The sequence below is a fragment of the Notothenia rossii genome (genome assembly GCF_949606895.1).
Source record: "Notothenia rossii genome assembly, chromosome: 8".
In the NCBI taxonomy this organism is placed as follows: Eukaryota; Metazoa; Chordata; class Actinopteri; order Perciformes; family Nototheniidae; genus Notothenia; species Notothenia rossii.
Genome location: NC_136906.1, coordinates 27,794,319 through 27,816,297, shown reverse-complemented (window position 1 = coordinate 27,816,297; position 21,979 = coordinate 27,794,319). Strand labels below are relative to the sequence as shown.

The following is a 21,979-nucleotide window of genomic DNA, read 5'->3' as shown; positions in this document are numbered from 1 at the left end:
AGACGAGCAGCTGCATTCTGGATGAGCTGCAGAGGTTGGATGGCACATGCAGGTAGACCAGCCAGGAGGGAGTTGCAGTAGTCTAGGCGTGAGATGACAAGAGTCTGGACAAGAACCTGCGTCGCTTTCTGGGTCAGCTGGGGACGTATTCTCCTGATGTTGTAAAGAGTGTATCTGAATTCCTTGCAGTCTGACTCGGGGAAACGATAGAGGTGCCGATGTTGATTGTTAGGTCAAGAGTGGGACAATCTTTTCCCAGAAGGAAAAGCAGTTCAGTTTTGTCAAGGTTGAGCTTGAGGTGGTGAGCAGACACCCACTGAGAAATTTCAGCTAGACAAGCAGAGATGCGTGCGACGACCTGGGTCTGTGAGCGGGGAAAGGACATCATTAAATGGGTGTCGTTAGCGTAGCAGTGGTATGAAAAACCATGCGGGCTAATGACTGATCCGAGCGAGTTTGTGTACAGGGAGAAGAGGAGGGGACCGAAAACAGAGCCTTGAGGGACCCCTGTAGTTAATTGACAAGGGTCGGACTCCGACCCTCTCCAAGTAACCCTGTAGGTGCGGTCTTTGTGGTATGAGGTGAGGAGGGAAAGTGCAGAGCCTGAAACTCCAAGTTCTTGGAGAGTGCGAAGGAGGATCTGATGATTCACCGTATCGAATGCAGCAGACAGGTCCAAAAGGATGATGACAGAGGAGAGGGAGGCTGCTTTAGCCGTGTGCAGTTCCTCAGAGACAGCAAGGAGGGCAGTTTCTGTTGAGTGACCTGCCTTGAAACCAGACTGGTGCTATAAGAGTTGGTGAGGTCCTGATAATTTATTCCGGGAAATTACTCTGACCTACTAATTGACCTAACCGAAGTTATTGAGTCTATGTAAGTTTACTGGTTGGCTCAGATCCACCAACGTCAGCAAGATCTCACCTCTGTTAACTCCCCGAAGAACCAGGTTCAATTAACTGCTGTTTCAATTCAGACAACTCTCTTAAATCTGTTTAAGCTGTCACGATCTCTCTGTGTTGTGTTTTGTCTTGTCTAGATCTGTCTTTGGTTTTCTGTCTGCGTTGTGTCTTGTCTAGATCTGTCTTTGGTTTTCTGTCTGCGTTGTGTTTTGTCCTGTTTAGATCTGTCTGTGGTTCCCTGTCGTTAGTTTCCCTGGTGTGTCTAATTTACCCGATTGTGTTCACCTGGTGTCCCTGTGTTTTCTCCTCCCTCCTCACCTGTGTCTTGTTTGTATGATTAGTCTTGTGTGTATTTAAGATATGGCTTGTTCCATCAGATCCAACGGTCGATGAGTGGTAGAGAATGGAGAAGTGGTGTAAAGAGTACGATTTAAAGCGTTTGTGAGTTTTTTTTTTTCTCGGAGCCTACATATTCGTTGTTGTGGGGTTTTTTTTTAACGCCCCCCCCCCCCTGGGGGTTCTTCCCTCATTTTTTTGATGACAGATTCAATGGCAACTGAGCCAGGAATGGACAAGACTACGGCAACGCGGATCATGGACAACGAGAAAGTGGGGGGCAAAACGGACGGAAAGGAGGATACCGACGAAGAACAAGGACAAAACAAGAAAACGGGAGAGGAGGAAACAAGAAAGGAGAAGGGGAGTGAGAAGTACAGTGTAGAACTAACTGTGGAGGTAATTGTGGATGGAGAAGCCGCAGTTACAATGATGGACTTACTAAAGGGAATACAAAAAAAGTGCGGGGTTGTGGACGGGTGCAGAGTGAGAGGGGAGCGGCTATATGAAGTCACCATGCGGACCTGTCTAGGGAAAATGAAAATAATGGAGGGGCTGAGGGTGAACAATGATCTGACTGTCTCGTTCCTAAATCTGCCGTTATATGTACCTGATAGGATGATACTTAACTGACTGGAAGAGTGGGGGGTCGAGCCCATCTCGGCAATCAAAAAAAGAGTGTGGCCGGGCACAGAAATCACAGACGGCACCAGATTCCTAAGAGTAAGGTTCAATGACAAGGTCCGCTCCCTCCCCTATTCCACAAAGTTAGACACAGTGAGGGGGGCGGAGTACTTCAGAGTATTGCACAATCGCCAGGTTCCTGTCTGCCGGCTGTGCATCCAGCCCGGTCACTTCTTTAGGGAGTGCCCGGAGTTTAAGTGCCACAAGTGTGGCCAGACAGGACATTATGCCAGGGAGTGCAGGTTCAGGGCGGAGAGAGAGGAGAAAGAGGAGGAAGAGAAGGAGGACAAGGAGGAAGACGAGGAGCAAGATGAGGATGAGGAAGACGAGGAGGAGGACGACGAGGAAGACGAGGAAGGGGCGGAAGGAGCGAAGAAAAGACCCTTTGAGGAGGTCAGTGATGAGGATGAAGGACTGAGTGGTGGAGGAGTGGTGGGAGGTGAGGATGGAGCTAAGAAAAGTGCAAGGCAGGGCGGCGGAGGCGCCGAAGGGAGCAGCGGCGGGGGAAAGAAGTGTCGGAGTCCTGGAGTGGTGGAGGACATCTCGGAGGCATCAGAGATGGAGGAGGGACTGCTGGAGGAGGACCCTGTGGGCGCCATGGTCTTCGGGAACCCTAATGATGAGCAGAGGGGCCGTGGCATGAGGAGAAACAGGCGTGAGGATGAGAAGAAGACCTCAGCGGAGAACGCCGGGCGGAGTGCTAGACGCAAAGCGGACAAGGAGAGGGAGATGGAGAAAAGGAGAGCGAGTTCAACAGAGGGGGAGCTCGGGAAAGAAATCAGCTTAAGGTAATGATGAAAAGGACGCTTATAATAATAACATCCCTGTTGATGGCAACTATCTACTCCTTTAATGGGAATGGCCTCCAAAGTAGGATTAAAAGAGAACGGGCGGTAATTCTATGTGAGGCCAGTATAATATGTCTGCAGGAAACACATTGGGATGGGGAGTGTGTGGAGGAGGTAAAGAAGGAGTGGATGGGTGAAGTGTTTGCAAATATTGGGAGTGTACGGGATGTCTTCAAACGGATATTAAGCAAAAACATTCATATGGCATACGCATACCTGGAGGAAGACACTTTTCTGGAGAGCTTTGTGGGAGGGTGCGCTCTAGCGGATGTGATTGACGATGTCAGTCTGGTGTTTGAGTATTATAGGGTTGCCTAGCATGTGTGGTGGGGATATGGTGTGGAGTGGCTTGATAAACATAAAGTTTGACTTATGCATAAATGATTACCAGTGTGGGTGTGTTTTTGTTTCTCATATTGTGGTTTTGTATTATTAGTTACTATGATTGGACTATCAAATTAAGTCCTTTTGGGAGTCTGGGCAAATTGCATTTTGCTTGTCTCTTTGTTTGTCATGTCTTGCAAGATTATTGTATAAAATGTATGGCCACAGATAGTTATTTTCTGTCATTTAAAAAAAAAAAAAAAAAAAAAAAGTAATGACTTGGTCTGCGGTGAGTGTTCTGTTCAGTCTTTGTGAATAGTTTAGCCTTGAAATAAAGGAGTTATTTTTGTCACTTTAATCTGCATTTGGGTCCTGCTTCCTACACACATCGTAACATTAAGTACCGACCAGAGATATGGGCCCGGCAGATCCGTTTGAGCAGGAACTACTGGATTATACCTTTTCTTTGTCTGACTGCGCTAATCGATGGATGGGAGTGGTCAGGGTTCAGCAGCAAGAGGCTGCTCTGGCAGATGCATGCAAGCTTACGATGAAGAATCAAGATTTGGTTAAATTCTTAACTGCCTGGCTTTTGGATTACCTCACGGTTTGTTTTCCCGATCCTGATAGACCCAGGTCTCCCAATTCCCTTTTTGATACCACACGCATCGGTGTGGTCCGTCTGGCGTCAGCCCCTGCTTCTCACCCAGTGTTTGCTACAGTCCAGGAGCCATTCGCTGGTACTCGTCTGGCTTATGGAAGTCCACGGAGCCCATACAGCCATGTTTCCGGCTCCAGAACTGGACCTTACTGCCATGGTTCCAGCTCCAGAACCGTTCCACACACCCATGTTTCCGGCTCCAGAACCGGACCTTACAGCCATGATCCAAGCTTCAGTTCCGGTCCCCTCAGCCATGGCTCCGTCTCCAGAACCAGCCCACACAGCCATGGGTCCATCTCCAGAACCGGCTCTAGCAGCCATGATCCAGGCTTCAGTTCCGGTCCCCTCAGCCATGGTTCCGGCCCCAGTTCTGACCCCAGCAGTGATGGTTCCATCCCCAGTTCTGGCCCCAGCAGCTATGGTTACGGCCCCAGTTCCGGCCCCAGTTCTGGCCCCAGCAGCTATGGTTCCGGCCCCAATTCCGGCCCCAGCAGCCATGGTTCCGGCTTCAATTCCGACTCCAGTACCGGCCCCAGCAGCCATGATTCCGGCTCCAGTTCCGACTCCAGTGCCGGCCCCAGCAGCTATGATTCTGGCTCATGTTCCGGCTCTTCGGCCCACTCCATGTCCTGTCCCATTGGGGGTCCCGCTGACTACTCTTCTGCCGGGGGTCCTGCCAACCCTATGTCCTGTGCCGTTGGAGGTTCCGCTGGGGGTCCTGCCAACCCTGTGTCCTGTCCCGTTGGAGGTCCCGCAGACTACTCTTCTATCGGGAGTCCTGCCAACCCTGTGTCCTGTGACGTTGGAGGCCCCGCCGACTACTCTTCTACCGGGGGTCCTGCCAACCCTATGTCCTGTCTCGTTGGAGGTCCCGCTGACGACTCTTCTGCCGGGGGTCCTGCCAACCCTGTGTCCTGTTCCGTTGGAGGCCCCGCCATCACCTGTCCTGCCGAGGGTCCTGCCTGCTCCTGGTCCTGTCCCGTTGGAGTCCCCGCCATCTCCTGTCCTGCCGAGGGTCCTGCCAACTCCTGATCCTACCAACTCCTGGTCCTGCCAACTCCTGGTCCTGTTCCGTTGGGGGTCCCGCCGACAACTCTTCTGCCGGGGGTACTGCCAACCCCTTGTCCTGTTCCGTTGGAGTCCCCGCCATCATCTGTCTCGCCGGGGGTCCTGCCAACTCCTGGTCCTCTTCCGTGGGGGATCCTGCCGAGGCCTATCCCACTGGCTCCGGTTCCTGTTAGGCCGACACCGGGCTCTGCTCGGCCTCTGGAGCTGTCTGGTCTTCGCCCTCGAACCCGGCCCCCTGAGATTCGCGGTCTTCGCCCTCGAGCCCGGCCCTCTGAGAGCCGCAGTCTTCACCCTCGATCCCGGCCCCCTGACAGCCACGGTCTTCGCCCTCGAGCCCGGCCCCCTGTGAGCCGCATTCTTCGCCCTCGAGCCCGGCCCCTCTGAGGGCCACGGCCTTCGCCCTCGAGCCCGGCCCCCTGAGTGCCGCGATCTTCGCCCTCAAGCCCGGCCTCCAGACTTTCCCGGCCGCGGTCCTCGCCCTCATGCTCGGCCCCCTGACTTTCCCGGCCGCGATCCTCGCCCTCATGCTCGGCCCCCTGACTTTTCCGGCCGTGGTCCTCGACCTCATGCTCGGCCCCCTGAGTTCGCCCGCGGTGGCCTTCGCCCCTCCATAACCCCCACCTTGGACTCTGTCTTGCCCCCGGGCCGCCGCCCGAGTCCCTCTTCTCGGCTTCTGCCTTGCCCCCGGGCCGTCCGCCCGAGATCCCTTCCTGGTCCCAATTCAGTTTTGATTTTTATAACATTTTAAAGGTCTTATCTCATAAAAGACCGGTGTTAATAAAAAGCTCATTCAAACTTTCATTCACCAAAAACAGTTCATTTTCTCATTTCGACATTCGTATACTTCAACTAGTCCCGCATGAATTCGGAGGACCCGTCCTCACAGGTGGCAGGGTACTAACTTTCAACAAACATCAATTCATTCCACAATTCACATTTGTATGCTTCAACTAGTCCCGCATGAATTCAGACAACCCGTCCTCACGGGTGGCAGGGTACTAACTTTCAACAAACATGAATTCATTCCACTCATTTCACAAAGAAATTCACTCAGCATTCAACCAAGACATTTTGAGAGATATTTACCAAGTCTGAGAGAACCTTACCGAGAGCTATTAACCCAGCTCTGAGGGACAGAGCCTACCGGGAGAGAGTATACCAGGGGAACCCCCCTCTCTCTCTCCTTGCTCCCAAAAAGAAAGCCTCTTTATGCTCAAAAAACCGGATAGAAAACCCCAAAAACACCTCCTCCATACCCAACCAATGAAAACAACTGGGTATGGCCACTGATGTACAGGACTGGACATATTCTATTGGCTATGGCATAAGACACACCTTCCCATGTTTGTGTAAAAAGGACATGACCAGACATATTCTATGGCTATGACATAACCACCTTTTGAGGCCTCGATGTATTTCTCCTTAAGTCCGGAGCCCGCCTCCCTGTGTACTGCTGTGAGAAGAGAGGGAAGAAACTACCTTCTCCTTTATCAGAGAGTAAGGCATAAATCATTATAGGCCTTACACTCAATTTAACAAACCACTTGTGTTATGTTTATACTGTAAATATAGAAAAACCTAAAATATGAAGCATTTTCATTGTGGGTCATACAAGAATATAATTGATTATACTTGATTATAACTAACTTTCGTTTTAAGTATTCAACATACTATGAAGATCTCAACAGTGCGGATCCAGAAGGTTGTTCTGATGGAGATAACAGGAGAGTTGTTTAAAGACAGCGCGTTCAAGTGTTTTAGACAGGAACGGGAGGAGAGAGACAGGCCTGTAGTTTATAACATCAGACGGGTTGAGAGTGGGTCTCTTTAGGAGAGGGTTTACTCTTGCCTCCTTAAGACTGTTTGGAAAGTGACCAGAAGTTAGAGAAGTATTGATGAAATGGGTGAGAAACGGTAGAATATCAGGAGCGATAGTCTCAAGGAGGTTTGAGGGGATAGGGTCCAGAGGACAGGTGTTAGGACGGGCAGAGGTAATGAGGACAAGAACCTCACTTGGAGAGAGAGGGGAGAAGGAGGTCAGTGTGTGGGTGAAAGGAGGGTCTGGTGACCCAATGGTGAGTAAAGGTGAGTCAGAAAAAGAAGAGCGAATATCATCAACCTATTTTTTCAAAGTGGTTAACAAAGTCGCTTGACATAAGGGAGGAGGGGGAAGGGGCTTTGGGGGGTTCCAAGAGGGTGGAGAAGATGGAAAATAGTTTTTTGGGATTGGAATAGGAAGATTGGATCTTATCTTGAAAAAAAGTGCTTTTTGCCTGAGAGATCGAAGCAGAGAAAGAGGAGAGGAGAGCCGGATAGGTTAGGAGGTCGTCATGGTGTTTGGATTTCCACCATTTCCACTCTGCTGCCCGAAGGATGGTTCTATTAGCACGCAGTGCATCATTTAGCCAGGGAGCAGGAGGGGACTGACGAGCCTGCCGAGATGTGAGAGGACAGAGAGAGTCCAGAGAGGATGAGAGAGTAGAGAGGAGAGTTTCTGCAGCAGAGTTTGGAGGCAGGAGTTGGAACGAGTCAGAGGAAGGGAGGGCTGAGAGCACCGATGAGGCAAGGGTATAGGGGATAGGGAACGAAGGTTGCGGCGGACAGGTGCAGGATGAGAAGAGATTAGTTTGTTATGTTTGGAAAGGGGTAGAGAGAATGAAATGAAGAAGTGATCGGATGTGTGGAGCGGGTTTACAGTGAGGACATACATCTGATAGTTGTGAAATGTTTTACTGCCCGTATCAAACTTGTGGACAGACTAACCGACATTGCCATCCCTGGAGTCATGCGGTCAACATGGATAAAGAAAAAAATCGTCAACACTGTAGTTTTCTAACCTGCTTTAGCAATGCAGTATTGAGAACTGTGGATCTTCTCTGAGGTCTGTGCACATGACAACCCAGTCTCATGGCATTTCGTGTTATAGTCACGACTTTTAATCTATTGATTCGTGTTCACCAACACGATTTTCCCCTTTTTTTTCGTGTCACACAGAACGATTTTAAAAGCAATGTATTTCTATTGGTAGTATGTTTCGTGCCTGTAGCACGTCTTTTTGTCCGTTCGGGTCTTGGAAGACCGGAAGCTGTGTGGTTCTTAAAAACGTGTTTTTACTCAATATCAAGCCACGATTATTGTTTTTATTTTAAATCGTATAATGTCGGACTTTTTTTTTCGTCTGTGAGGAAAAGAAATGGGGCTCAGAGCCTCAGAATACTGAAATCTGTATTTTTTAAAATCTATTTTCCTTCTAATTTGTTATTCTTTTCTAAATTACATAGTTATTTACTCACCAATAACACACAATTATCCTTGTTTTTATTTATTTGTTTCATTCCATAATCTCGGGCTTGTTTGGCGTCCGTCAGGAACTGAATTTCAAAATAAAAATAACCGGAAACAGACGTAGGCATTTCGAGCGATTACCCAAGATCCTCAGCTATGGTTTAAGCTCGCTGATTGGATGTTTTAGCCGCAATGCATGTTGGGATTTGGTGTTTATATGATATGAAATCAGAAAAACATTTTAAAAAAAATATAATAATACTTAATTCCGAGTGTTCTTGCTTTTCTCTTTGAAAGTCATCACATAACGGCATCGTAATACACGGTTCGGCTGCATTACGTTATGCCGCCGAAACTGAATACTTGACGTGGATCATAAATATATCAACAATTAAACAACATCTTCAATTTCTCTTCACACAATACGACTCTTTGCAGTATCAACACTAATTTGGCTGACTTTTACATTTGATCTAATTCGTAGATAGGTTATATTTACACCATAACGGTGCACAGCTGATATAAAAGGACTTGTAGTTTCTAAAGATATTACTGATTTTCTTTGAATATAAGAATTTAAATACTGAGTCTGAAATAGTATAGCAATATGCTGTAAAATTATGTGAAAACATGAATAAAACTACACATCTTCAGATGTTGTACATACATAAGTGTCCTACACTAATAATACAAAGGTATTATGGCTGTGTGTACCTTGTGTGCACCGCCTAGTGGTTAAAGCACGTTATTGAATTATTGTTTTTATGTGTTATATTTGATGAAAAAAATATTAAGAGTACATACTTTCATAGGGGGAAAGTAGAAGGTCAATGATAGAAATATAGAATATAAAAAATCAAGAAGATACTATAAGTGATCTCTGCAATAAAACAGTTTAGTGCAGGATTTACAAAGATATTAATAGGAGGAGGTGCAAAACAGAAAAACGAATTAACCTTTATTTAAACATTAAATAATACTTTAGATTAAGGTCTTCTTTTAAATAAGAAAAAAGCTTTTGGGGGTATCAAAAGATAAATATTAACTTACAAAGTACTTAACGTCTAATATATTGCTTTCCTGCAATGTTAACTATGTTGAAGTACTTATTCTAACTGATATTATACATATGAATTATACTCTTATGAATGTAGATAGTATAAGAAATGTGCAGAATTTGACAGTTTAATGGTGGATGTATACACGCATATTGATAGATGTCTTGTAATGCACTGTTGAGGAACCTGTGACCCAAGTTTTTCATTCATTGCATACACCGTAGTTGTGTATATGATATGTCAATAAACCTTAGAAAATCTTGAAAGGGATGTGCAAAATAGCCATTATACAGTCTTTAATTAAGTATTAGTAGAGAATAACGAGTAATGAATATACTTTATTACTCGTTTCCATTCATGTCAATTGCAGCTAAAATGTTTAGTCTTCTCAAGCACCAACTATCAAATATCTCTCCTGATTGTTGGCACTTGACAATCACCTTCCCTGAATTTTACTCAGGTGTAATTAAAGTCTGATTTAAGGGTTGTTTATATTTCACATCATTAATCAGAATCTGCAAAGTATCTCAAATAAATGTATTGGAGTAAAAATACCAGGTTAACCTCTGTATTGTAGTGGAGTAGAATTACAAAGTAACAAGGAGCTGTCATGTGGGTATTAATGCTGCGCATTATGGACACAAGCGATTTTCACCCATTTATTAATTATATGTTTTACATTTGATAACACCAATGTGTTTAATACTGGCAACTTCTAATTGTGGGAAAAACGAAAATATTCAGTAGAGACGTCCCATAGAACATTTTGCGAAACACAATAGGCTGTTACGTTATCCGATAGGACCCAAACGCAGGACAAGTGTTGGAAAAAAGGTTTATTTAGAGGTGGAGGAGCATAGAGAATAATCCGGCTGGAAATGGCGACTGGTGGCGGCTGGTGATGACAGCACGGCGGCCGGAGAGTGATACTGGAGCACAAGAAGAACACGTAAGAAGAATATACAGTGTTGAGGAAAATAGCTAATAATACAAAGAAGGCTAAGAAGGCTGAGAGTTTTACCACTGTGGGTTAAACAACGATCTGGCGCTGACAGGTTGTGGAGCCTCCGCTGATATGGCATTTGTAAATGCTGATGGGAATCAGGTGTGTAGTAGGGGAGGGTGCACAGCTGATTGCAGCAGGTGGAGGTTTGAGGGTAACCTTGGCGCACTGCCACTCCAACATCCAATCCCAGAGCTTGAAGATTAATCACGGGGACTGTAGTCCTAAACGATAGCTGGGGATTATGGCCATCCTAAACTCAGAAATGTTGACAATCGCAATGATGCTCGAAATGTCCCTGACAGGCCTACGTCTGTTTCCGGTTATTTTTATTTTTGAAAAATTCAGTTCCTGACAGACGCCAAAAAAGCCAGAGATTATGGAAATAAACAAATAAATAAAAACAAGGATAATTGTGTGTTATTGGTGAGTAAATAACAGTGTGTTATTTAGAAAAGAATAACAAATTAGAAGGAAAAAAAGATTTAAAAAATACAGATTTCAGTATTCTGAGGCTCTGAGCCCCATTTATTTTCCTCACAGACGACAAAAAAAGTCCTACATTAAACGATTTAAAATAAAAACAATAATCGTGGCTTGATATTGAGTAAAAACATGTTTTTATGAACCCCACAGCTTCAGGTCTTCCAAGACCCGAACGGACAAAAAGACGTGCTACAGGCACGAAACATACTACCAATAGAAATACATTGCTTTTAAAATCGTTCTGTGTGACACGAAAAAAAGGGGAAGATTGTGTTGGTGAACACGAATCAATAGATTAAATGTCGTGACTATAACAGGAAATGCCATGGGACTGGGTTGCACATGAACAGCAGCTGTCCTGTTGTGGGTGTCTCTGCTGCTGGATGGGACACCGCCCACTGGAAGGAAGTTAAACTCAAAGCTGGGCAAGAAGGTGAGCCAAGCTGTGAGCATGAAGCTCTTCTCACGCAGCAGCTCCGCTCCTTCCTGCCCACAGAGGTGTGGCTGCTCAGGTTTGGATTGAGGTAATGAAGAAATTCACATTAAACGATTACCCTGAATAATAAAACAAGTTGACAGAGAAAGCTTAAGACTAAGAATTCCATTGAGGTTGTGACTGTAAAGACTTATGCCTCCTTTAAAAACAAATAAAACATGCTAATGAATGCTAATTAGGATCAAATGCAAAGTAAAGCTCATGCTAATGGAAATCCCATATGTTTATCAGGTTTACATTTCACGAAAACGCCCAAGTGATTACGATTCAACCCAAGGGTGAACAAGAATCTTTCTGCCAAATTTCAAAGCATTTTATTGAATAGTTATTATTTCAGCCTGGACCAAAAGATCGTCCCTATAGAGCCGAGATGCTATAGCAGCATAGTTTGTTTGGGTCTTTTAGAAACCTTCCATCCATTTGATCGTTTTCAGTCAGAGTTACAATCATTATGGCGCTTTCAGCACCCTTTTTTTCACCAGCCGTTCAGTTTTATTGAAAAACCTCTCCATAATAAGATCCAGAAATGTTTTACAGTGTGACAGTGGCATTCATTGACTCTGCACGTTATGCTCTTTCTTTGATTCTTTCATGTGCAGCCAGTGTTTCTCGAGTGTTGGCCGCCCACAGTCCCAGAGGGTCTGCAGCCTCGTTTCGCCCTCCTTCCATCACATGATAAAGAGAAATCTCTTCCTGAACAGGTCCTCCCATTTTTACATTAAATTCCTCTTCATCAGAACTACCTTGTCCTCTCCTATTCAACAGTACAAAAACACTAATTTAAAGAAGGAACGTGACCTCAACGAAATAATATGTAGTTTGCCAATGATTTATAAGAACGATATATGATCCATAGAGAGTATCAGGGGCTCATCTTGTCAAAAGGTCAAAATTGAAAAAACTAAATTACTTTAGGTTTTAGACAACAGGACTACTTGGTTAGGCTTAGGTAAAGTTATGGATTGTGTTTAAATAGGTATATTTGTCACCCAAGGCTACGTACGTATGTTACATTTGTTGTAAGATAACGTAGGCAGCTTAACGTAAGTCAACGTTGACTTTTGATTAACACGGGACAATAACACTGGATTTCAAGATGAAAAACCTATGTTTTGTTATGGAGCACAACAAAGACACAACAAGTATTACAACCGTATTACCTTATATTTCATAAAATTAAGTAACTACTTACTTTAAACAATAACTTTAATAGCAAAGCGCTTGTTTTTAAAGCAACAACTAAAAAACATGACATGAATCGACCTAACACTTAAAATAATACCACGCAAACAACTATGCAACACTCTGTATTTAGCTTTTAAGCCTTTTTTAAAGCATTGTTTTAGCAGAACCTTGTTCAGTCTCAGCGCTGTTGTCAAGCATATTTACAGAAGTAACTATTTTTTGCAGACAGTCAAAGTTAACAACTAGCTGGTGAACACAGAAGCACACTTACAGTAGCAGCTAAATCATCAATTATTTCCTCAGGAACTTGTGGAGACAAAAACAGAGTTAAACAGAAAGTGAATGTTTGACTTCTAAAAATGATTTTCCAATACAAAAATACTGCATTGTCAATTTCATAAAGGGAGTAACTTATTTCTTCCAGGTTACATTTCATTTTGACTTGTAACTTTGATGTTCATTTTCGTCAATTTAGATTTTTTTAAATATATGTCTTAAAAAATAATGCCTTAAAAAATAATGATTTATTTGAAGATTTTCAGCCTGTTTTTAGAACACATCATAGCACAGAGACAGCTCTGGTTAAAGTCACACATGACCTTCTAATAGCCTCAGACAAGGGACTTGTCTCTCTTCTTGTTTTGCTCGATCTCAGTGCTGAATTTTATACTATCGACCGTGATATCCTATTGCAAAGACTAGAGCACTTAGTTGGCATAAATGGAACTGCTGGTTTAGGTCCTATTTGTCTGAACGCTCTCAGTTACGTTGTGTCAACGGGCTCAGTGCTTGGACCTATTTTGTTCAGACTATATATGCTTCCGCTAGGGGTCGGCAACCCGCGGCCCACGGGCCGCATGCGGCCCTTTAAGCCCTCTGCTCTGGCTCCCTTGAGCTTAGACAAAAATAAGAAGGAAATAAAATAAAAGTATTTGTAGGACTATTTATATTTTGTTGCATGGTTGAAAATGTTTCGTATCTTGTATTTTGAGGTGATACTGTGACACATAAATAAAAAACAAAACGGTTTTAATTAGGTCAACTAAAATATGCGTCACGTCCTGCTACGGTCCCGCGAACGCCTTTTCCTGCGGATGAATAACCTTACCCCCGGCTCGATGAGCGAATGGATAAATCAAAGAACAGTACTGGAGAAACACAGGATTTAATTCTGTGTGGACAGAGTTATATGCTTTCACAGCAAACGATGCTGGTTTATGTTTGATATGTAGAGGGAAGTTGTCAAAGGTGCTGCACTGCAGCCTTTACGTATCGAGGAACAACGGGAACAACACGGAGAGGAAGACAGCTGACGATCTTCAGTCATAATCATAGGTCATAATTCAATGGGGTATGTAATTTATTTCAGAAAACACTTTTTGTTATATTCCATGGAATGCTCTTAACATCCCGATGGCAATGAATATATAAAATGCTTTGACAATAAATACATACAAAAATTAATCTCTGGAAGCCGTAGCGCTGTAAAAAGCACGACCAATCATCTGAGCCGGCCCGGCTAAAATAACTGGATGGCCTACCTGCCTGTCAGCCTGTCAGCCTTCCATCTGTGCACACATTTATCTCGTGGCCTCATTGGTCATGTGTGTGTTGGAGGAGGGGCTCTGTGAGGAAGTCTGAAGGAAGAGGCATATTTTTTCCGGTTGTGTATTTTCAAATTCGAGCGCACTCGAGCTGGTTTCTCCATTCTTACCTACCCTACCTTTAACTATTTTTAGGGTGCAGCTATATGTTTTATTTATTTCAAAGTGGGCCCATTTTAATAATATTTTTTTTCCTTCAAATGTGCAGAGGACTCCCCAAGTGCTGTGTTTAATTTATTTTAAAGTAGGCCTGTGTATTATTTTTAATTCTCCTTATAGGAGTTCTTTGTTTCTTATTAGAGGTGAACAGTTTTATATAATGTAATAAATAGCCTAATAAATGCAAAAAAACTGTAGTTTTTGTCTGATATAACAATAAATACAACTTTATTAGCTATCAAGCTATGAAATATGTTTTGCGGCTCCAGACAAAAATGTATTGGGGAAAAAGCAGCAAAATGGCTCTTTTGGTCAAAAAGGTTGCAGACCCCTGCGCTAGGCAATATTATAAGGAACCATTCTGTACATTTTCTTTGTTATGCGGATGATACTCAACTCTATTTATCCATCAAGCCTGATGAAACCAATCACCTAAATAAAATGCAATACTGCCTTAAGGACTTAAAAACGTGGATGACCTTAGACTTTTTGATGTTAAACACGGTTAAAACTGAAGTTATTGTACTCGGCCCAAAGAATCTACGAAACAAACTATCCAAAGATATACTAGTTATGGATGGCATTAATTTGGCCTCCAGTGAGACTGTAAGGAACCTTGGTGTTATATTTGATCAGGATTTATCTTTTAACGCCCACATAAAATCAATAAGGACCGCCTTCTTTCATCTACGCAACATTGCAAAAATCAGGCATATCTTGCCTCAAAACGATGCAGAGAAACTAGTCCATGCATTTGTTACTTCTAGGCTGGATTATTGTAACTCCTTATTATCAGGGTGTACCAAGAAGTCAGTTAAGTCGCTTCAGCTGATTCAAAATGCTGCAGCTCGTGTACTAACCAGAGTTAGGAAAAGGGACCACATTACTCCTGTTCTGGCTGCCTTACACTGGCTCCCTATAGAACACAGGATAGAATTTAAAATTCTTCTTCTCGCCTACAAAGCCCTTAATGGGCAGGCGCCATCTTACCTTAAAGAACTCATTATACCCTACTGTCCTACTAGGGCATTGCGTTCCAAGAATGCAGGGTTGTTGGTTGTTCCTAGAGTCTCTAAAAGTACAATGGGAGCCAGAGCCTTTTCTTATCAAGCTCCACATTTGTGGAATCAGCTTCCAGTTTGTGTTCGGACGGCAGACACCCTATCCGTTTTTAAGTGTACACGAATTCAGGCGACCTTTCACCTCCACTTAAGTAAATGCATGGTTGCAAGATAAAAATGATTTAAATAAATATTTTAAGTTGCAAACATTAATTTATAAGTTGTGTTGACGCAATAATGTTGGTAATTACATCATCTTAATATTGTGTGTAATTTGAACTCTGATTTCTGCGTTAATTGACTTAAAACTAAATTCAAGTTGCAGTGAGTAATGCAATTGGCTTGATAACTTAATTGTTCTACACCTTGAGTTAAGGATTTCAAGTCCACTCCCACTTAACATGCCTGGACAAGCTCCGACAGTTAAGACAAATATAAATATACAAAGGACATTTTAATGTGAGTGTCATCTTTTTTCATTCAACTACAGTAGATAGCCTTGTTGCACTGTATAGGCAAATTGCTGTTTGACCAACTGTGAATAGTTCTGTGAGAGGGTACAAAGTAGTAGAGGCTACTGTTAGTGTAAAAATACTTTGGTTACTATTGTGATATCGCTTTTTATTAAAAATGAATCTTGTTGAAGCAGATCAAGGACATGCTTCTTGAGGTAGGATCGTTATTTAGAGTTGTCATTGAAATGCAAGTTGTTGGCAGTCACCCATTCAGAATATATTCATTTAGGTAATTTCTCTTTTTTTCCTTTTTCAAAAAATAGCACAATAAAATTGAAGTATGCAGAGAACTATAGCCATCCGCTGCCTTGTCGTGTACGTTGGAGAAAAGGAAGAGGACCTTTTCAAGGAGTTTAGCGACGTAATTCAAAATCTTGAAATAAAATAAAATCCATACACAGTGTAAAAACACAGGACAAAAGCACTGCTCTCTGTCAGTTACATTTTGAAGCATATTGCACTTTTGGCCACACCTCAATCAATAATATCTTAGCAATGTTCAGCATGGATAGGTGTTGACAGCAATGGCATGGGAAAAGGATTGTGTACAATTTGAAAAGTGGCTTCTGCTCTTCACTTAACCAGTTCAAATATTGTATGGAACCTGCAAAAAAGATGAGAAGATACAGTAAAACTTGCACGGTTGTGATTGACAAAATCTGTCCACATGCATTTAAACACTAGGCAAAGTACTCAAAGCCACCTCTGTGTGTCTTCAGGACCACATTGCCATGATGACACACACATGCAGACTCAATAGATGAAAACAATACCAGCGTTGCTTTTGCAGCTGGTAATAATGGCTCTGAATTCGCTAAGAGTGACAGTTTAAAAAGTATGCAATTACCTAATTCATTATCTCTTATGCACTAACCTATTATTCAATATGCTTCAAAAGGACATGAATATCGCCTTCATCAGTGACCGGTCCACCCCAGGATCTGACCATACGATGGCAACCATCGTGGTCGAGGGAAACAAATGAATGAGCAAGCATTCTGCGTTAAATGTGTTCATGTTTAAAATAATGACTGTCGGCAGTGTAAACATCTTTGTTACATCTTTTGTAAAATTGATGTGTGTGATCTGCAGATTGGTTGCTATTGAGAGTTTGTTACTGTAGTTTTACAAAAACTTTACAGATTTTACATATTTGGCACTGATTTTAAATATGCAAAGGCCTCTAACTTCGTTGTGATGGCAGCATTTATTTGCTGTGTCCCCATTTCCCATGGTAATATGGCTAATGTGTCTGGGGCGGGAGATTCATGTGATTGGTTGTTGGTCGAGTTTCAGCCCCCCCGCCGGCAAGCAACAACGCACGCTGCCGTGTGTAGGGGCCGTAAGACAATCTCATTAGAAGTTGTCTTAACTCAATAAACATCGATGCAAACTGTTGCGTTGAATTTCTTTGTTGAGCCAAGGCATTTGTTTTTAGAGTGTATGCTTAAGACCTTCCTTTTTGATAAAGCTTATAGTGATAAAAAAAGAATGATCTAATAAGAGTGCATTGACGTAGACACGTTGTGCCTCTTCACCTATACATTTTAATTCTTACTCTTCCACTTAAATCCTAAAAACTTAGATCTTATATTTAAAACTTTATCCAAAACCTTTCCCCTCTCTGACCTCTCGATGTTCTAGAGGGTAACAGGTTGCAGAGAGGCCTATTCCGGCCGGGGAGTGTGGAATGCAGCCACTGACCTACTCCTATACCTCTAACCAATTCAGGTTCCAGTGGGGACCTTTCTCCCTGTGTGTGCCTCTCCACCTCTGTTTCTTACTTCTTACTTGCTACCCTTTTCCCTCAACCTATCCTAAGGGAGTCCATGTATGTAGACACGTTAGTTTAGCTGCTATAGGCTTGGACTTTCGGGGGGGGACCTTACTTCGTCTTTCTGTCTGTTTGTACCTGTGTACTCTCATGTTCCGATTAACCCAGCTTCCCCCAAATCTCTTTTTTGGGTCCATATACTGTATACACCGGGATCCTGAGTCGAGGCTGATCCTGTTGCTGTGGTCGTGTGTCCTGGATCCTCTATCCTGAGTACTGGATTTGAGTCCTGGACTTTGAGTCGTGGCTGAACCTGTCTCTGCAGTCCTGCCGGACTCTCACCATACTACTTCCCTGATGGCTGCCACAGGATTGTTGACATCCTCGTGGATTCATCTTCTTATTATTGACACATGCATTTCCAAACATTTGGTCTTTCCAAACATTTGGTCTACCTATGTTGTAAATGTATTATCTCTTCGATTTACACACGGCATCTATTGCACGTCTGCCCGTCCTGGGAGAGGGATCCCTCCTCTGTTGCTCTCCCTGAGGTTTCTCCCATGTTCCCCTTTAAACTGTGGCGTTTTTCTCTGGAAGTTTTAATTACTTTTTGTCTATCTTTAACAATAGAAAACATGCTTTCTTACATTATTAGATCAGAGATGTATCAACTGACTTTACAAAATAAAAACACTTTGAGTAGTATACAAGGTTTTTATACTGAAACAGTGCCTTTAAGAACACATAAGACAGATTTTTAAAATGGCAGCTTTGGGTCATAGTTTAACCCGACCATTTTATTCAGTGGTGCACCACATCTGAATTCTCTTTCTGAATTTTAAAGTGTGTGGTCAACAGCAGAGGAGGAAAAAGAATGAGAGGCTTCAGGAAAAAAGGAAAGTTAACACCCTCATGTCAGTCCCATCATGCATCAAGAATGATTACGTCCATTTGTGTGAGGAAGAAAAACATCATGAGCAGTTGTTTGACTTAAACCAGGACTTTTTTTCTGAGTGTGTTTGTCTTTTTCCCACAATGTGATTGCTATCATCTTCTCTGACGCACATGGGTTGCAAAAGATGAGAAAATTGTATACATGGCAAATGTGTCACTGTACAAGAGAGATGAGGGACTGAAGATAGCTGCGAAGCATCTGTGATTATCTGGTAGGAAGCCTGTTTTTTATATAAATAATATATAAAACTCTGGATGGATTTCCTTTTCATAATCTAAGTTTGATTATCAAAGATTTGCTTCAACTTTGCTGACGTTACCCGATCTGTTATATAAATGTCTGACGTGGACATGTAAAGCAGAACTGTGTAAGGGATCACATATGAGGTTAAAATGGGTCATTTCAAGCTCCAGGGGATAATGACGGATCTTACTGTAAAGCTGATGACAGTGTAATCTCTGTATTTAACAAGGATATAAAGCATCGGATAAATCTTAATCTTTTTTGTTATCTTTGAAATTAACTTTTGATCTTCATGTCAATTGTCTGCTCAAACAACAAACCAATCAAACCAAAAAGAGGCCACATTACTTCCATTTTTTTCCAGTTCACATAAGGATTGATTTTAAAGGGGCCATATTGTGGTCATTTTTAGGTTCATATTTGTATTTAGTGACTCTACTGTGACATCTTCTCTGATTGGTTAGCTGGCCGGCTCTGTTGTGATTGGTCAACCGCTTAGCCTGTTAGACCCCAAGCCTGTTTTTCAGGTCTCAGGCTCGAAAATGAAATTTCCAGAACAAATGGCCATAACTAGACTCCTAAAACGGGAACATTAATGATCTTTTTTCTCAAAGTAAGGATAAACCTGTGAGATTGATGTAGAAAAGTCAGAATCAATAAAGATGTTTTTTATTTAAAAAAAATTCAGATTGAACATAGTAAAAAACTGTAAATTATAGTGTCCGTCCAAAAATTCTTTTTTACTTACATAATGAAAACCACCCTTGAATGATGGGATGGTAGACTAAAAGCTTTAGGAATCCAAAGTACAACATATAATAAGTACCCTGTATCAAGATTGATGCAAAACAAGTGACATTTGACCTTTTTAGAGAGGTTTTGCCCAGAGCGAACCTGTCTCACGCTCTGAAAATCTGAAAACGGAAAAATCGGTTTATTGCTTATGGATTATCAGAAATCAGGGGGTAGGTGTGGTGGTCAATGTAACGCTGCAACGCTGTTACCAGATGAGTGATTACAGTGCCCGGGTATCATTTTACACACATTTGTATCATACAGATGCAGGACTTACACACGCCTGTTATCTAACCGACAGGTCCGCACGCACTCTCCAGTCACACCTCTAATAAGCAAACTAAATCAGGAGACCTTTAACGTTTTAAGTCCGATTTGCTCCTTTTTTCCTCGCTGTACACAGCTCCAGTTTGGGCATTGGCCTGTCATCAGATTTATCTTTAGTTGCTGCTGTGCTGGAAGTTTAGAACAATTATGTTTGATTAAATACTCCAAATCTCCACCCTCCATAATTGCACTTGCTCTGCTTGCTACTTTATAACGGCGGCGAGTGGTGCAGTGACACTATCTATCTATCGATTAGATTTATGATTCGAAAATTATAATAGTAGAGTAGACATGTGGATATTAAACCCAGTCTCATGGCATTTCGTGTTAATCTATTGATTTGTGTTCACCAACACGATTTCCCCCTTTTTTTTCGTGTCACACAGAACGATTTTAAAAGCAATGTATTTCTATTGGTAGTATGTTTCGTGCCTGTATCACGTCTTTTTGTCCGTTCGGGTCTTGGAAGACCGGAAGCTGTGTGGTTCATAAAAACATGTTCTTACTCAATATCAAGCCACAAAATTGCTTTTATTTATTGGTTTAATTCCATAATCTCTGGCTTTTTTGGCGTCCGTCAGGAACTGAATTTCAAAATGAAAATAACCGGAAACAGACGTAGTCATTTCGAGCGATTACCCAAGATCCTCAGCTATGGTTTAAGCTCGCTGATTGGATGTTTTAGCCGCAATGCATGCTGGGATTTGGTGTTTATATGATATGAAATCGGAAAAACATTTTAAAATAATACTTAATTCCGAGTGTTCTTGCTTTTCTCTTTGAAAGTAATCACATAACGGCATTGTAATACACGGTTCGGCTGCATTACATATTACAGATTTGCCGTAGTTCTTTATTTATAGAGCCCTGATGAGGAGACCTTTGGAAAAACTGGAAGAAATGCAGCCGAAACTGAATACTTGACGTGGATCATAAATATATCAATAATTAAACAACATCTTCAATTTCTCTTCACACAATACGTCTCCTCGCAGTATCAACACTAATTCGGCTGACTTTTACATTTGATCTAATTCATAGATAGGTTATATTTACACCATAACGGTGCACATCTGATATAAAAGGACTTTGATTTTCTTTGAATATAAGAATGTAAATACTGAGTCTGAAATAGTATAGCAATATGCTATAAAATTATGTGAAAACATGAATAAAACTACACATCTTCAGATGTTGTACATACATAAGTGTCCTACACTAATAATAAAAAGTTATTATGGCTGTGTGTACCTTGTGTGCACCGCCTAGTGGTTAAAGCGCGTTATTGAATTATTGTTTTTATGTGTTATATTCGGTTATATTTGATTAAAGAAATATTAAGAGTACATACTTTCATAGGGGGAAAGTAGAAGGTCTGTGATAGAAATATAGAATATAAAATATCAAGAAGATAATAGAAGTTATCTCTACAATAAAACAGTTTAGTGCAGCTTGTACAAAGGTATTAATAGGAAGATGTGCAAAACAGAAAAACGAATTAACCTTTATGTAAACATTAAATAATACTTTAGATTAAGGTCTTCTTTTAAATAAGAAAAAAACTTTGGGGGTATCTACAGATAAATATTAAGCCTGACAAAGTACTTAACGTCTAATATATTGCTTTCCTGCAAAGTTAACTATGTTGAAGCACTTATTTTAACTGATATTATACATATGAATTATACTCTTATGTATGTAGATAGTATAAGAACTGTGCAGAATATGACAGTTTAATGGTGGAGGTACACACATATTGATAGATGTCTTGTAATGCGCTGTTGAGGAACCTTTGACCCAAGATTTTCATTCATTGCATACACCGTAGTGTTTATGATATGTCAATAAACCTTTGAAAATCTTGAAATCTTGAAAGGGATGTGCAAAATAGCCATTATACAGTCTTTAATTAACTATTAGTAGAGAATAACGAGTAATGAATATACTTTATTACTCGTTTCCATTCATGTCAATTGCAGATAAATGTTTAGTCTTCTCAAGCACCAACTATCAAATATCTCTCCTGATTGTTGGCACTTGACAATCACCTTACCTACATTTTACTCAGGTGTAACTAAAGTCTGATTTAAGGGTTGTTTATATTTCACATCATTAATCAGAATCTGCAAAGTAACTCAAATAAGTTTAGTGGAGTAAAAATACCAGGTTAACCTCAGAATTGTAGTGGAGTAGAATTACAAAGTAACAAG

At 41.9% G+C, this 21,979-nt stretch overlaps 1 protein-coding gene across 1 annotated transcript in view; it reads left to right on the top strand.

Moving 5' to 3' along the window:
- Positions 1 to 1,448: 1,448 nt before the first annotated feature.
- LOC307016161 (uncharacterized protein) overlaps positions 1,449 to 21,979 on the top strand; it is a gene marked incomplete at its 5' end in the record, with an annotated part of 31,979 nt that continues 11,448 nt past the window's right edge. The window contains 2 exons of the mRNA XM_079645194.1: positions 1,449 to 1,602; positions 1,876 to 2,707. Coding sequence (XP_079501320.1) covers positions 1,449 to 1,602; positions 1,876 to 2,707 — 986 coding nt within the window. The remainder of the gene's footprint in view (positions 1,603 to 1,875; positions 2,708 to 21,979) is intronic.